We start from the raw sequence: 14,826 nt of genomic DNA, 5'->3' as shown, positions 1-14,826 counted from the left end.
ATACTATAATAACATAAATATATCAAATAAATACACGTAGCATGCATATGCAACACGCATATAAACGTGTTATTAGTGCTGAGTAATTTCACGTATGTACGCCGCATTTAAAACACATAATATAATTATTTCCATTAGATACATTATTACAGTAGCCCCTCACTGCAGAACAAAGATCCAGGGGGCGGGGTTGACTCTACATCTAGGGGGTGGAGACGGGTAGGTTTAGGGGTAGGGATGGGTGGGTTTAGGGATCAGGGGATGGAGACGGGTAGGTTTAGGGGTGGGGATGGGTGGGTTTAGGGATCAGGGGGTGGAGTCGGGTAGGTTTAGCGGTGGGGATGGGTGGGTTTAGGGATCAGGGGGTGGAGACGGGTAGGTTTAGGGGTGGGGATGGGTGGGTTTAGGGATCAGGGGGTGGAGACGGGTAGGTTTAGGGGTGGGGATGGGTGGGTTTAGAGATCAGGGGGTGGAGACGAATAGGTTTAGAGGTGCAGATGGATGGGTTTAGGGATCAGGGGGTGGAGTCGGGTAGGTTTAGCGGTGGGGATGGGTGGGTTTAGGGATCAGGGGGTGGAGACGGGTAGGTTTATCGGTGAGGATGGGTGGGTTTAGGGATATGGGGGTGGAGACGGGTAGGTTTAGGGGTGGGGATGGGTGGGTTTAGGGATCGGGGGGGGAGACGGGTAGGTTTAACGGTGGGGATGGGTGAGTTTAGTGATCAGGGGGTGAGACGGGTAGGTTTAGGGGTGGGGATGGGTGGGTTTAGGGATCAGAGGGTAGAGATTGGTAGGTTTAGGGGTGGGATGGGTGGGATTAGGGATCATGGGGTGGAGATTGGTAGGTTTAGCGGTGGGGATGGTTGGGTTTAGGGATCAGGGGGTGGAGATTGGTAGGTTTAGCGGTGGGGATGGTTGGGTTTAGGGATCAGGGGGTGGAGATTGGTAGGTTTAGCGGTGGGGATGGTTTGGTTTAGGGATCAGGGGGTGGAGATTGGTAGGTTTAGCGGTGGGGATTGTTGGGTTTAGGGATCAGGGGGTGGAGATTGGTAGGTTTAGCGGTGGGGATGGTTTGGTTTAGGGATCAGGGGGTGGAGATTGGTAGGTTTAGGGGTGGGGATGGGTGGGTTTAGGGATCAGGGGGTGGAGATTGGTAGGTTTAGGTATAAAGTAGGAGGAGTTGGATCTTGATCCAACCACGCCCCCTGGATCTTGTGTTCTGCAGTGAGGACCTATTATTAGGCTATATGTCATTTGTAATCAATTGTGCCACCTTCTGGTCAAGAACGTAAGTGGCTTCTCACGGAATAATAGAAAAAAAGGACAACAGTTTTCACCACTGCATACAAGTTTCTTGAGACCTGTCAAATTAAGTGCAAGATGAAAATTATTAGATGGATGTGCATACAAAAGTACTGAAGTATGGTAAAAAAGTCTAACATTAATAAAACATTAGGTTACATACATTTATGTACTGATATATAAACTACACGGAAATAATAATAAAAATTTGATCACAAAAACGAATAAACAAAATTAGCACTAATACACACTGAAAACAAATGCTGATTTAGGGTTTACTTGAAGAAAAAAAAAATCTAGGAAACGATTTTCACTCAGTAATTACAAAAGAAACAGCAAGTAACACTGAATTATTGTTACGTTTTGAGACTTTTATTTTGAAAACAGCGGCCATGATAATCTTTGGGTTTACTGTAGCAAATACTGATTACTTGTACTTTACATTTGCTGAAACATGGCTTTCCAGTGTCAGAGGGACTGTTATATGCAGGAGGTATGTGACTTTTTCTAATGTTGTGATATTTCACTGTATGTGTATCGCATGTGGAACATCACTGCTGTGTGTTGAATGCCAGCACATGTCCAGCAGTGACAGCTGCAGAGATTATACTTCGCTCTACATATAGTTCATGTAAAATAATGACATGATAAATCCTGATATTAACATTAACAAGGTACTTTTTTTTAAAATGCATTTGTCACTGCATGAGTTTAAGACAAATACATATATATTACATATAAGTCCATGCCCATGTTGTTTGTCAACTTTTCTTTTTCTAGTTCGACACGTGTGTCGTGTCTTGCGTGCCTGCAGAATTAACCCTCGAGAATAATGGAAAGAAAGAAAAACTGAAGGGCTTTAATCTGAAACTGAAAGACACGATTCTGTTTCCAGAGGGCGGGGGACAGGTGAGTTTCCCCTCTAATGATATGCCATGCAGGTAACTAGAAAAATTTGAACAATCCCTGAATATATTTTTCATTGCATGAGCTTGATTTGAGATTGATGTCTTTTTATTTAATTTCCAGCCTGATGATCATGGGACGGCTGGAGGTGTCCCTGTCCTGCGAGTGTTGAGACAGGGTCCGGAGGCAGTGCATTTCATCAGCTCTGCTCTGGAGGAGGGTCAGGAGGTGCACATCAAGCTGGACTGGGAGCGACGCTTTGACCACATGCAGCAGCATTCGGGTGAGGAAGGAATGAGTGTGTTTGGGTGAACTATTACTTCAACCCTGTGAAAGCAAATATATGAAATAATAGTCAGGAGAGATCAAATTAGACAAAGTTTGCACTTTTTTTTTTCTTAAGTATCATATTTGAGACAACATGGTTTTAACCTTTTAAACTTGTGATCACATTAATAATTTAGAGTAGTGCTGTCAAACAATTAATCGATTAATCGCATCAACAACAAAAACGTTTTTGTGTACATAATATGGACACAAAACCAGTCATAAGGGTCAATTTTTCGAAATTGAGATTTAAACAGCATCCGAAAGCCAAATAAATAATCTTTCCATTGATGTATGGTTTGTTAGGATCGGACAATATTTGGCCGAGATAGAACTATTTGAAAATCTGGAATCTGGGGGTGCAAAAAAATCTAAATATTGAGAAAATCACATTTAAAGTTGTCCAAATTAAGTTCTTAGCAATGCATATTACTAATCAAAAATTAAGTTTTGATATATTTACAGTAGGAAATTTACTAAATATCTTCATGGAACATGATCTTTACTTAATATTCGAATTATTTTTGACATAAAAGAAAAATCTATAATTTTGAGCCATACAATGTATTTTTGGCTATTGCTACAAATATACCCCAGCGACATAAGACTGGCTTTGTGGTCCAGGGTCACATATGTGTGTGTGTGTGTGTGTACTGTGTATATTTATAATGTGTATATATAAATACATACACATACCTGCATATATTTTAAAAATATTTACATGCATGTATATATTTGTGTGACTGTATATGAAGGAAAAACGCATTATATAAACTTTTTTATAATGTTATCGTGGTTTTACTGTGCTTTAATGTGTTAGTTAGCTGTTTTATTTAGTTATTTTTTTTAACCTAGTCAAAATAATCCAACTGCAGTTTGATTGAGATTAATTGGAATGCACAATGAAAAAAAAACATGATTTCTGAGAATTGTTAAAAACGGAGATATCTGTTTTTGCAAATGAACCCTTCGTGTATATATATATATATATATATATATATTAATCGTTTGACTGCACTAATTTAGAGTCAGAAATTTGCATGTCAAATATGATACAGCAGGCTTTATAGGGTTAAATGAAGCTCAAGCTAATTTCTTTACATGCTTATCATCATTTTTAAAGGTCAACACTTGATCACAGCTTTGGCTGATACAATGTTTGGATACAAAACTACCTCTTGGTAAGAGCTTTGGTAGAATCTATTAAATGACTCAGTCATAAATAAATTTGATTTCTAAATGTTAAACCATCCGGCTGATTATGAAATGATCCAGGGATTTGGGACGTCAGCGCAGCAGCATAGAGCTGGACACGGCCGCGGTGAAGCCTGGAGAGATGGAGGCTTTGGAGGTGGCTGTGAATGAGAAGATTCGTGCACACATTCCAGTCACTGTCAATCTCCTGTCCATTGATGATCCTACTGTGGAGAAGGCATGTGTGCACCTTCAGAAATCTCCTATCAGTCTTTTTAGGAATCTAATTTTCACAACATTTACAAACTACAGAACAAATGAATTGTCATTAATCAGTCATTCAGTGTGCGCAATAATAATGAAAAGATAAGCGACACAACATAAATTAAATGAAAAATGAAACAAAGCAAAAACAACATGAATAATATTCTAAGCGAAAAACTATAAAATGCAATGTTGTTCAAACATTTGGGATTGCTAAGATTTTTTAAAAGAAAGTCTCTTATGTTCACCAAGGGTGCATTTATCTGATAAAAAATATAGTGAATACAGTAATATTGTAAATATTATTACGCTTTAAAATAACTCTTTTCTGTTTGAATATATTTTAAAATGTAATTAATTCCTGTGATGCAAAGCTGAATTTTCAGCATCAGTCTTCAGTGTCACATGATCCTTCAGAAATAATTCTAATATGCTGATTTACTGCTCCAGAAACATTTATCATTATAATCAATGTTGAAAATGGTTGTCCTGCTTAATATGTTTTGTCGAAACTGTTATTTTTATTTCAGGATTCTTTGATGTTTATCAAAACTTCAAAAGAACATTTATTCAAAATAGACATTTTTTGTAACATTATTAATGTCTTTATAGTCAGCAGCCTTGCAGCTAAAATTAAATAAATATATTAAAAAAATCAATAGAAATGTGTCCACAAAATAAAACTGAATGGAGCTAACTACAACAAAACTGAAATTAAATGTAAAAATCCAGAAGTACTATAATCTTATATTGAGATAAGAAAGGAAAACATCTTTTATTTCTATTTTGCTTTTATTTATCTATTTATTTATTTTTATGTTTGGCAGCAAATCTTTCCCTCTTTTTCCTCAACAAAATGTCATACATTTTTTTTTTTTTTTTACTTTTTCCTAAGTTTATAGAATTTAAGATGTTTTGATGACCTATAGTGACATTTACATTTACATGTAGTCATTTGGCAGACGCTTTTATCCAAAGCGACTTACAATTGGGGAATACAAAAAGCGATTAATCTTGAAGAGGCAATCAGACAGAGGAAGTGCTCGTAACACCAAGTCTCAGTCATTGTTCAAATAAGTACAAGCTAGTAAGGGAGGGAGAGAAAGATAGAGGGAAAGAGTAATTTTTTTTTTTTTTTTTGAGTTTAGGATGAAGTCAAGTACTGCCGAAAGAGATGAGTTTTCAGTTGTTGCTTGAATATTGCCAGGGATCCGGCGTTCCGGATAGGGGTGGGAAGATTATTCCACCAGCCAGGAATGGTGAACGAGAATGTTCTGGAGAGTGATTTTGAGCCTCTCTGTGATGGTACCACAAAGCGTCGCTCACTAGCAGATCTCAGACTTCTGGAGGGGATGTAGGTTCATAAAAGTGAGTGGAAGTAGGAGGGTGCTGAGCCTGTGGTCATTCTGTAAGCAAGCATCAGTGTCTTGAACTTGATGCGAGCTGCCACTGGTAGCCAGTGCAAGGAGATGAAGAGGGGTGTAACATGCGCTGTTTTGGGCTCGTTGAAGATCAGGCGTGCCGCTGCATTTTTAATCATTTGTAGAGGTTTGATTGTGTTTGATGGCAGACCAGCCAGAAGAGCATTGCAGTAGTCCAGTCTAGAAACGACAAGGGCCTGGACAAGAAGTTATGCAGCATGCTTTGTCAGAAAGGGCCTGATCTTTCTGATGTTGTGTAGTGCAAACCTGCAGGATCGAGCAGTCTTTGCAATGTGCTCTTTGAAGGTCAGCTAGTCATCAAAGATTACACCAAGATTTCTGACCGAAGTTGATGGGGTAATCATTGATGAGCCTAACTCAATCGTGAAGTCATGCTGTAGAGTCAGAGTGGCAGGGAAGACAAGAAGCTCCATCTTTGCCAGGTTGAGCTGTAGGTGATGTTCTTTCATCCATGCCGAGATGTCCGCCAGGCAGCCTGAGATCCGTGCAGCTACCATTGGATCATCTGGTTGAAATGAGAGATAGAGCTGTGTGTCATCAGCATAGCAATGGTAGGAGAAGCCATGAGCCTGTATGATGGGACCCAATGATGTGGTATATATGGAGAACAGGAGGGGTCCAAGAACTGATCCATGAGGAACCCCAGTGATCGGTTGTGCTTTGGATACCTCCCCACCCCAGGCCACCCTGAACGACTTACCAGTGAGGTAGGATTCAAACCAACGAAGTGGAATCCCTGTGATGCCCCGTGATGAGAGGGTGGACAGGAGGATCTGATGATTGACAGTGTCAAAAGCAGCAGATAGATCTAGCAGAATAAAAACTGATGATTTAGCTTTTGCAATCCGCAAGGCTTCCATGACTGACAGTAGCGCAGTCTCAGTTGAATGCCCGCTCCTGAAACCCGACTGGTTAGCGTCCAGTTTGTCGTTCTGTGAAAGAAACGATACCTGGTTGAAAACAACTCGTTTGAGGCTTTTCGCTATCAATGGAAGGAGAGAAACAGGTCTGTAGCTATCGATAAGTGAAGTGTTTAATGTAGGTTTTTTGAGCAGTGGAGTTACCCGAGCCATCTTGAGTGCAATGGGGAAGGTGCCTGTAAGGAGAGATGTGTTGACGATGTGCGTGAGTGCTGGTGAGAGTGTAGGAGAGATTGCTTCGAGAAGGCATGAGGGGATTGGATCTAGAGGGCATGTTGTAGGATGGCTGGAGAGGAGAAGTTTTCATACTTCTGCCTCAGTGAGGGGACAGAAGGAGAAGATGGGAGTTTTAGTAGTGGTTGGTTGGAGGTCCTGTGGGTGTGGGGCTGAGAATTGATTGCTGATTGTTCTAGTTTTGTCTGTGAAGAATGTGGCGAAATCCTCAGCTGTTATTGAAGTGTTATTTGAAGAGATTACGTGTGTCTGGTGCGCTATTAATCTGGTTGAAATATGAAGATTTGGCAGTGTGGACTTCAGCAGAGAATGATGAAAGCAAAGACTTATACATACTCGGGTCTGACGGGTCTTTTGATCTGCGTCATTTTCTCTTTGCTGCCCTGAGTTTGGTCCAATGCTCACAAAGAACATCGGATAATCAGGGGTTAGAAGGGGCAGCCCGTTTTGGCCTGAAGGAGAGAGGACAAATATCGTCTAGACAAGAAGTTAAAGTGAAGCATAAAGTGTCAGTTGCAGCGTTCACATCAAGAGATGAGAAATGGATAGGTGAGGGAAGAGAGGAGGAAACAGAGGAAAGATGTGAGGGTGAAAGGGAGCATATTTATATCTTTAATGATTTTAAAATTATCCTGTCTCCAAATTCACTTTTACTTTGCGCAGAGCTAACAAACCACATTTTTTCTATTCTCATAAACAGGTGAGAAGCCGAGGTCTTCCTGACGACCACGCTGGACCCATCAGGATCATTGACATCGAGGGCATAGATGCCAACATGTGCTGCGGGACTCATGTGTCCAACCTCAGTCACCTTCAGGTCAGTCCTCCTCTCCCTGTCAAGCACATTTTAGGCCAATTTAACTGTGGGCCACAGTTTTAGTGTACAGGTGCATCTCAATAAATTAGCAAGCTTGAGAATACTGTCAAGCAAAGCTGATTCAAACACTTGTGAGAGCTTCACAAGGACTGAAGCTGGAGTCAGTGCATCAAGAGTCACCACGCTCGGACGTCTTCAGGAAAACGGCTACCAAGCCACTTTTAAACCAGAGACAACGTCAGAAGCGTCTTACCTGGGCTGTGGTTCAATGACCATGGGGTTACTGTGCTTGATTGGCCAGCAAACTCGCCTGACCTGAACCCCATAGAGAATCTATGGGGTATTGTCAAGAGGAAGATGAGAGACACCAGACCCAACAATGCAGATGACCTGAAGGCCGCTATCAAAGCAACCTGGGCTTCCATTACACCGGAGCAGTGCCACAGGCTGATTGCCTCCACGCCACGCTGCATTGATGCAGTAATTCATGCAAAAGGAGGCCCAACCAAGTATTGAGTACATATTCAGTAAATGAACATACTTTCCAGAAGGCCAACAATTAACTAAAAATGTTTTTTTATTGGTCTTATGAAGTATTCTAATTTGTTGAGAATTGGTGGGGTTTTGTTAAATGTGAGCCTAAATCATCACAATTAAAATAACCAAAGACTTAAATAAATTCAGTGCACACAGACTGAAGTAGTTTAATACACAAGTTTCACAATTTGAGTTGAATTACTGAAATAAATTAATTTTTCCACGACATTCTAATTTATTGAGATGCACCTGTATTATTCAGAGCTATGCTACTGTTTAATCACTCCAAAAATGTGCTCCTTAGGTTATAAAGATTTTGGGGACCGAAAAAGGGAAGAAGAATAAAACCAACCTGATTTTCATAGCTGGCAACAGAGTGCTGAATTATGCTGAAAAGAGTTACAGCATTGAAAAATCACTGACCGGCCTTCTCAAGTGAGTTAGTCAAGTGACCTGTCTGCTTTCTTCTAGCATTAGCTAATGTTTGTCATTGTGGTTTATTAGGACAGGAGCAGATGAGCACGTTGATGCTGTGGACAAGCTACAGAAGACGGTCAAACGTCTTCAGAAGGTAACCTACTGTAAAACCTACTGTGTCAGTAAAGGATTAATCTTTGACTTTTGCAATTATTAATCATTACCCTTTATGTTCCTCTGACAGAGTAATCTAATTATCCTGAGGGAAATGGCTGTTCTGATAGCGCAGAACTTCAAAAACAAAGCAGACAGAGGAAATTTCTTCAGCTTACACAAGTGTGTGATTGAGTTTGCCTGTCGAAACCTTTAGTCAAAGCTGTATGAGTGAATCAAATCGACAAGAAAGGCTGTCAACTTATTCTACTTCCATGTCCGGATGTGTTTCTGATTACATTTCTGATATTCAAAAGTTCAATCCAAGTTGTTTAAAAATAAGCCTTGTTCTTTTCACAGTAAAGACGGTGATAATGAGTTCATGAACATCATCGCGAATGAAATTGGATTTCAGGTGGCGCACATCTTTTATTCATTGAATAGAATGTATGTGCTTTGTTAGATTGGAGATTGGTGTGTAGTTTATACTTTCATTGCTGTGTTTGTGTAGGACACCGTGATCTTTCTGACCGTGGGTGAGGAGAAGGGTACAGGACTGTTCCTGCTTGCAGGGCCTGAGAATGTCGTCACTGAAGTGGGACCTCGGTAAGACCGATGCTGATTTATTCCCTTTCATTCTGCCAATTTTTAAGCCTGTAAAGCCTGACATGTCAAATAATAGTAAGCAAAATCTAAATGTTCAAAGTGGAATAATATGTCAAAGCTTTACCCAACGTCTGAAAAAAATCACATTTTTAGGACATTTTTAGAGTAAAACTACAAGGCCTTTTACTTACTAAAAAAACTATAAACTGTCAGTCAAGTGACATAGTAGATTGTGTAAAACAAGTTTTTTTATCATTTAAAGGCCTTAGAAATTTGTATATCAAATATGAGACAGTAGGCTTTATAAGGGTTAATTGCATTTTTTTTTTATTCAAGTGGCAGCTTAATCTGGCCAAGTACCACCCACTTAAACAAAGACTGTCTGCCTGCATGTAATGTGACTTTCACATCTCACACAATAATCCACTGACATGAAAAGAAAAGTCTCAATAAACAGTTGTACATTAAACACATCTTATTTCACAGACATAACGCAGAAACAATTTAACTTCATTAACTGTTCTTCCATCTAGTTTGCCTGCTGCTACTTTAACTTTTTCTGCTAATATTCCTTTGCTTTGGAATTATTGACTTTATTCATCACAGTATGTCAAGAGAATGATGCTATATTAAATATGATTGAGTTTTCAAATTTTTCCAAGGTTGCATGTAGATTTAGTCTTAGGTGCCACTCTTCTGAAACATATGCTCCTGTGTTTGTGTCGTCACATGCAGGGTATCAGAGCTGCTGCAGGGTAAAGGAGCAGGAAAGGGTGGACGTTTCCAGGGTAAATCCAACAGTCTGGTGAAGAGAGCAGAGGCTGAGGCTTTACTGAAGGAGCACAGCTGCAAACTCACCGCAGGAGAGGAATAAAACGACCGCAGACAGACACTGACATCCAGACTCTGTCTACAATGAACACATGCATCATGCTGCGACTCGACGAAACTAGACTGTTTTGTTGCAGTCAGCGGAGCAGTCCACACTGGAAGCACACAATATGTTGCAACACATCATGATGCACCTTCAGCTGATAGAGGCTCCATTTCTGTTTTTGATGCAAAACATAAAAAAAAAAATATGTTTCCATGCTGTAGATTTATTATTTATACTGTATATTATACTTCTGATGTGATGGTTTGGACCTTCAGATTTAAATAATTTTACTAGAAATTTACAGAGTACTGACGTGTAAAGTTTTTCCATTGTTCTTAAAAAGCCCATGCAAATGTAGTTTTTAAATCAATGTATTTCTAAGTGGAAATTTAAAGAAACAAATTCTAAATTATATTTGCAATCTTACAGCTGATTGGTCAGTGTTGTACTGTTATATGATTGAGTTTACAAAAACATTGTCTTATTTTGATCAGAATTAAATGACTCCATGGCATATGAAGTATATGTATTGATATTTTTTGCTTTGTTAATTTGAAGTAATGCACACCCTTCAGAAATCACCATAATGCACATAATTTATTAATTATTTATCAGCCATTGGACTGATTCATAATAATTGCCAAAAAATACTGAATTAAGTGTATAAGAATAAAAAAACAGACAGCAGCTCTATCAGACAGACATCTAATGAACTTAACCTCATGTCATTCCGAATCCATTTGATTTCATTTATTTTGCAGAATGTTAAAGCTACTGCTCTCCATACAGTCAAATGGGGGGGGGGGGGGTCTACCTCCAAAAAGGACAAATAATCACTGTAATTATGTGCCATTAAAGTCTTCCATACGAGTCATTTGCTATAATCCAAGGCCTTAAATGTCTATGTGTGTTGAACATAACAAAATATGAATGCTGACAATGCTAAAAAATCAAAAAGTAGGGCTGAAAAATCAATGTGTACATTTACAGCAGTTCATTTGTTCTGGTCTCAGGGATTGCTTGTAGTTTTGTTTTATTGGGCCAGTGATCGCTATACATAAAGCTGATTGAATACTAAAAAGGATTGTATTTGAAATGAAGTATGAATAAATCACCTGTTGGGTTTCTAAGCGTATGATTCACTCATACCTGACTGAACCACACAGCTTGTGCTAAAAAATAAATAATATTCCAAATGATATTGTTTTCGAGGCTATGGATTTATAGTGCAATTCAGATAAGGTTCGTGCTTGATTCACACCTGTTTTATTGGAGATGATTTGGTTAATCAGATTTAAGCAAATCCCCTAACTCTACCAGTCAACTAACACTCTAATGAGAGTTAATAGGTACAACATTACTTCTAGTCAACAGAATGTGTTAAAGGGACCGGTAAAATAAAGTGAAACCAAAAATGCAAATAAAAATTACAGTCCTAGACAAGATATACTTTCAGTGTTTTATTACAAATGACCTAAATAATTTCCAAAAATAAAATAATACAGAAAATCCATCCAAAAAGTACACATCTTAGGGAGGATAAAAATTGTCGTCCTATATACATATACTGTACTTTATAATTTCAGTTCTCAAAAAAGAACTTAATACTTTTGTCAAATGCCAGACCTTTTCATGTAGATCCAAAGGCACAAAAATATAAAAACACAAAAATTCTTTCTCACACAACACATCATCGTAATGTGTAATATAACAGTGCTTAAAGTGTCTGCATCCCTTAGTTAGAAAACACATTTAAACAGGCAAGTTGTTCATTGGCAGTGTTCCTTCAACTGATGGGATGAACTATGGAAAACATGCTAGCTTCAAATACTGTAAGTTGTTGTGTAGTTGCTCAGTCTTTTACAGTTCTTTCTCAGCTTAAAGGTGTTTTTTGTTTTGTAAACTGAGCGCTCCAGACACGCAGTACGGGATGATACTGACTGTGGCGAGGGGAACGGTGGCACTCTTGCAAAAAGACAGCAGGTAGAAGAGGGCAGCCGTGTGTGTGGGAGGCTTGATGGAATCGAAGAGATGCAGCAGAAACAGAGAGGCGACAATACAGGCCATCCTGACTCGAGCGCTGCTGCTCCTCTTGCTTTCCGTGTACAGCGGGGAATGAAGGCCGAGTCCCAGACCGAACAGGGTGCCCATGTTCCTCAACAGGCTGGCGAACGGCGTGGTGTCCAAATGGACCCAGGCTGGATTGACGCACCACCGCTGGGCTTTCTCAAGCGTCCACAGCAGATCCACACCCAGAGCTTTGAGGAGCAGGTACAAGCCCACCGCAAAAGAGAGCAGGAACAGCGTGATGTTCAAGTAATTCTTTAGACTGGCACTGTAGATCCATTTCTGTCTGTTGAAGGCCTCGGCAACAATCATGCCTGTGAAAAATAAGAATGAATGTATTATTTATTTATTTTTGGAATAATGATGCTGAAAATTCAGCTTTGCATCACACGAATAAATCGCATTTAAATTTATGTTCAAAGAGAAAACGGTTAAATTGCAATAATATTTCAAAATATTTCTGTTTTTAGTATATTTTTGGTCAAATAAATACATCTTTGGTGAGCAGGAAAGACTTCTCTCAAAATGAAAACCCCCTTTAAGAATCTTTATATTTAAGAGTATAGAAATGACAATTCAGTGAGCTGTTTACCTGAAATAACTCCTGCTAAAACTTGATGGGGGAAATGAGCGGCGATGAAGACCCGAGAGAGACAAACACAGACCTGGACCGTCCAGAAGAGTGTCCAAAGTGAACCACGCAAGTATCTGATTAAAAAAACAGATAGTAGATCATAAACATACTGCAGAAGCAACTATCTATTTTAAAACAAATACCATGATAAAATAACCTAATAGTGATAAATATTGACTTACAGGCTCTTAGATGAGGATTTCTTCTCTTTGCTCAGCATTATGGCGAGGACTGAGGTGACCAATGTGTAGTAAACACCAGCAGCGCCCATAGCGTGACCAGACGGGCTTCCTGCATCAAGAAGCAGCTAAGTGAGCAAAGTGCTCTTTTGATGTAAGATAAAACAGGTTTTAAGTGGACTAGTGTGGTACTTCTAGAGGAGAAAGACGCACCTGGACCAGTCTCACAGGTCATGGGATACTGCTCAATATGCGGCATTGAGCTGTTGATGTAGTAGGAAGTCTCATGGACCCACCAGTATGGACGTTCTCCAAACAGGATCCTTAAATAGATGAATGGAACAACATTAAAATTCAATTCATGATTTAATTTGACGGTAAACTCTTTATTGGTCCGTTTGCTTACCATTTGAAGACCAGATTGAGCCAGTCTCCTATCACAGCCACCCAGATGAGCTTGATCCCGACTGATTCTTTCAGATGGAACCAGATGGGAAAGAAGATGAAGAAGGTGTTCCTCAGATCTGCCGCAAAGGAGACGAAAAGAAACCATCCTTGGGCGTCTTTGTAATGGGTCTGCAGGTATTGGGTGCTATTCACTCCAAACCCGTGCAATGTATCCATCACAGCATTCATGTTTAGACTTTGTCTAAGGCACTATGCGTTGTAGAGCTTGTCAAGAGTGATAGTCCTCCAGCGCCTGCCTGTGGTTTTTATACTAGCAGGCCCACCACCACAACGCATGGACAAAACGATCTTTGAACCTTGCACATGTGTAATAAAACACAGAGTGGAACAAAAAAAAACGTCAGAGTTAAGAGCATGTTGTCCTGTCAGAAGAGATAACGCACAAACAAGTTCAGGAGAAAACGGACGTAGAAAAGACGTAGCAGTGAATCATTGAATTCATCTGTGACCTCAGAAACACATCCAGCCTCATTCAACGTGTGTGTGTATATATATATATATATATATGTGTGTGTGTATATACATACAGTGGTGTGAAAGTTTTTGCCCCCTTGCTGTTTTTACTTTTTGCATATTTGTTACACTTGAATAATTCAGATCATCAAACTAATTTTAATATTACACAAAGATAACCCGAGTAAATACAAAGTGCAGTTTTGAAATAATGATTTCATTTATTAAAGGTGGGGTATGTATTTTTTTCAAAAACGCTTTAGAAAACTGTCGGGCCCAGTACCAAAACAAACTTGTAGCCAATCAGCAGTAAGGGGCGTGTCTACTCATGATGTGGAGGAGAGAGCACTCAGTGAACATGACGGACATTAGCCGAGCGATGACAGAAAGAGAGAGATGGCGGATAAAAAAACAAAAGAGGAAAACGTCTGTGGAACAAAAGAAGGCTTACATCGTGTGTCTACCCTGGACGTGGCAAAGCGACCGTTGAAAATCATTTGACCGTTGAATCATCATTGTGTAGTTTACTCTTGGGGATTTGTCGTGTCGTGTCGCGGCGCGGCATCCAGTGTAGACAGCATCACTGATTATAATGAGTTCTATAGTATTTTGTCGCACCGCGCCGCTCGCGTCCGGTGTAGACACGGTGTTACGATAAGGCAAGAAGTAGGACCTGTGTAAATATCGGCTCAGCTTTCCAGCGCTGGACAGAACTCAAGGAGCGGGAAGGCCTGTGATCGGACGCCGAGGTTGCTTTGTTTCTTCTCGATAGGTGAGTAACATTGGTTTTGCTTTGTTTCACAGAACTAATCGTTGCCTGGGTGGCGTATATGTGTGGGGCGGAGCTATCAAACAGGGGCGAGACCCTTTTGGGGTAGGGGCGTGTTTGTTTTGGTGATTTCAAATATCAACACTGGCTACCAGAAATCACTTACCCCACATTTAAGGGAAAAAAGCTGTCCAAACCTGTCTGGCCCTATGTGAAAAAGTAATTGCCCCTAAATCTAATAACTGCTTGCGCCACCCTTTG

The 14,826-nt window shown here is 39.9% G+C and overlaps 2 protein-coding genes across 3 annotated transcripts; one reads left to right on the top strand and one right to left on the bottom strand.

Annotated features, from left to right (window-relative positions):
- Positions 1-1,666: 1,666 nt before the first annotated feature.
- On the top strand, positions 1,667-11,188 carry LOC306857456 (alanyl-tRNA editing protein Aarsd1). Of its 2 annotated transcripts, none has more exons than XM_079397411.1 (12): positions 1,667-1,794; positions 2,082-2,210; positions 2,331-2,490; positions 3,658-3,715; positions 3,810-3,966; positions 7,289-7,405; positions 8,247-8,377; positions 8,447-8,513; positions 8,604-8,695; positions 8,873-8,927; positions 9,024-9,118; positions 9,854-11,188. In XM_079397411.1, the coding sequence occupies exons 1-12, from the start codon at positions 1,756-1,758 to the stop codon at positions 9,990-9,992; spliced, it is 1,239 nt and encodes a 412-aa protein (XP_079253537.1). In that variant the 5' UTR covers positions 1,667-1,755; the 3' UTR covers positions 9,993-11,188. The 2 variants fall into 2 exon arrangements, with proteins under 2 accessions (XP_079253537.1, XP_079253538.1); XM_079397412.1 differs by having other exon boundaries at positions 1,696-1,794; positions 2,082-2,242.
- Positions 11,189-11,435: 247 nt separating this feature from the next.
- Positions 11,436-13,546, bottom strand: LOC306857350 (glucose-6-phosphatase catalytic subunit 1-like). Its single transcript, XM_079397257.1, has 5 exons — positions 13,282-13,546; positions 13,089-13,198; positions 12,879-12,987; positions 12,655-12,770; positions 11,436-12,376 (listed from the first exon to the last, which is right to left on the bottom strand). The coding sequence occupies exons 1-5, from the start codon at positions 13,509-13,511 to the stop codon at positions 11,874-11,876; spliced, it is 1,068 nt and encodes a 355-aa protein (XP_079253383.1). The 5' UTR covers positions 13,512-13,546; the 3' UTR covers positions 11,436-11,873.
- Between the last annotated feature and the right edge of the window lie 1,280 nt (positions 13,547-14,826).

The sequence above is a fragment of the Barbus barbus genome (genome assembly GCF_936440315.1).
Source record: "Barbus barbus genome assembly, chromosome: 38".
NCBI classification, from domain to species: Eukaryota; Metazoa; Chordata; class Actinopteri; order Cypriniformes; family Cyprinidae; genus Barbus; species Barbus barbus.
Note: the sequence above shows the minus strand (reverse complement) of the source record. Positions and strands in the feature narration are given on the sequence as shown.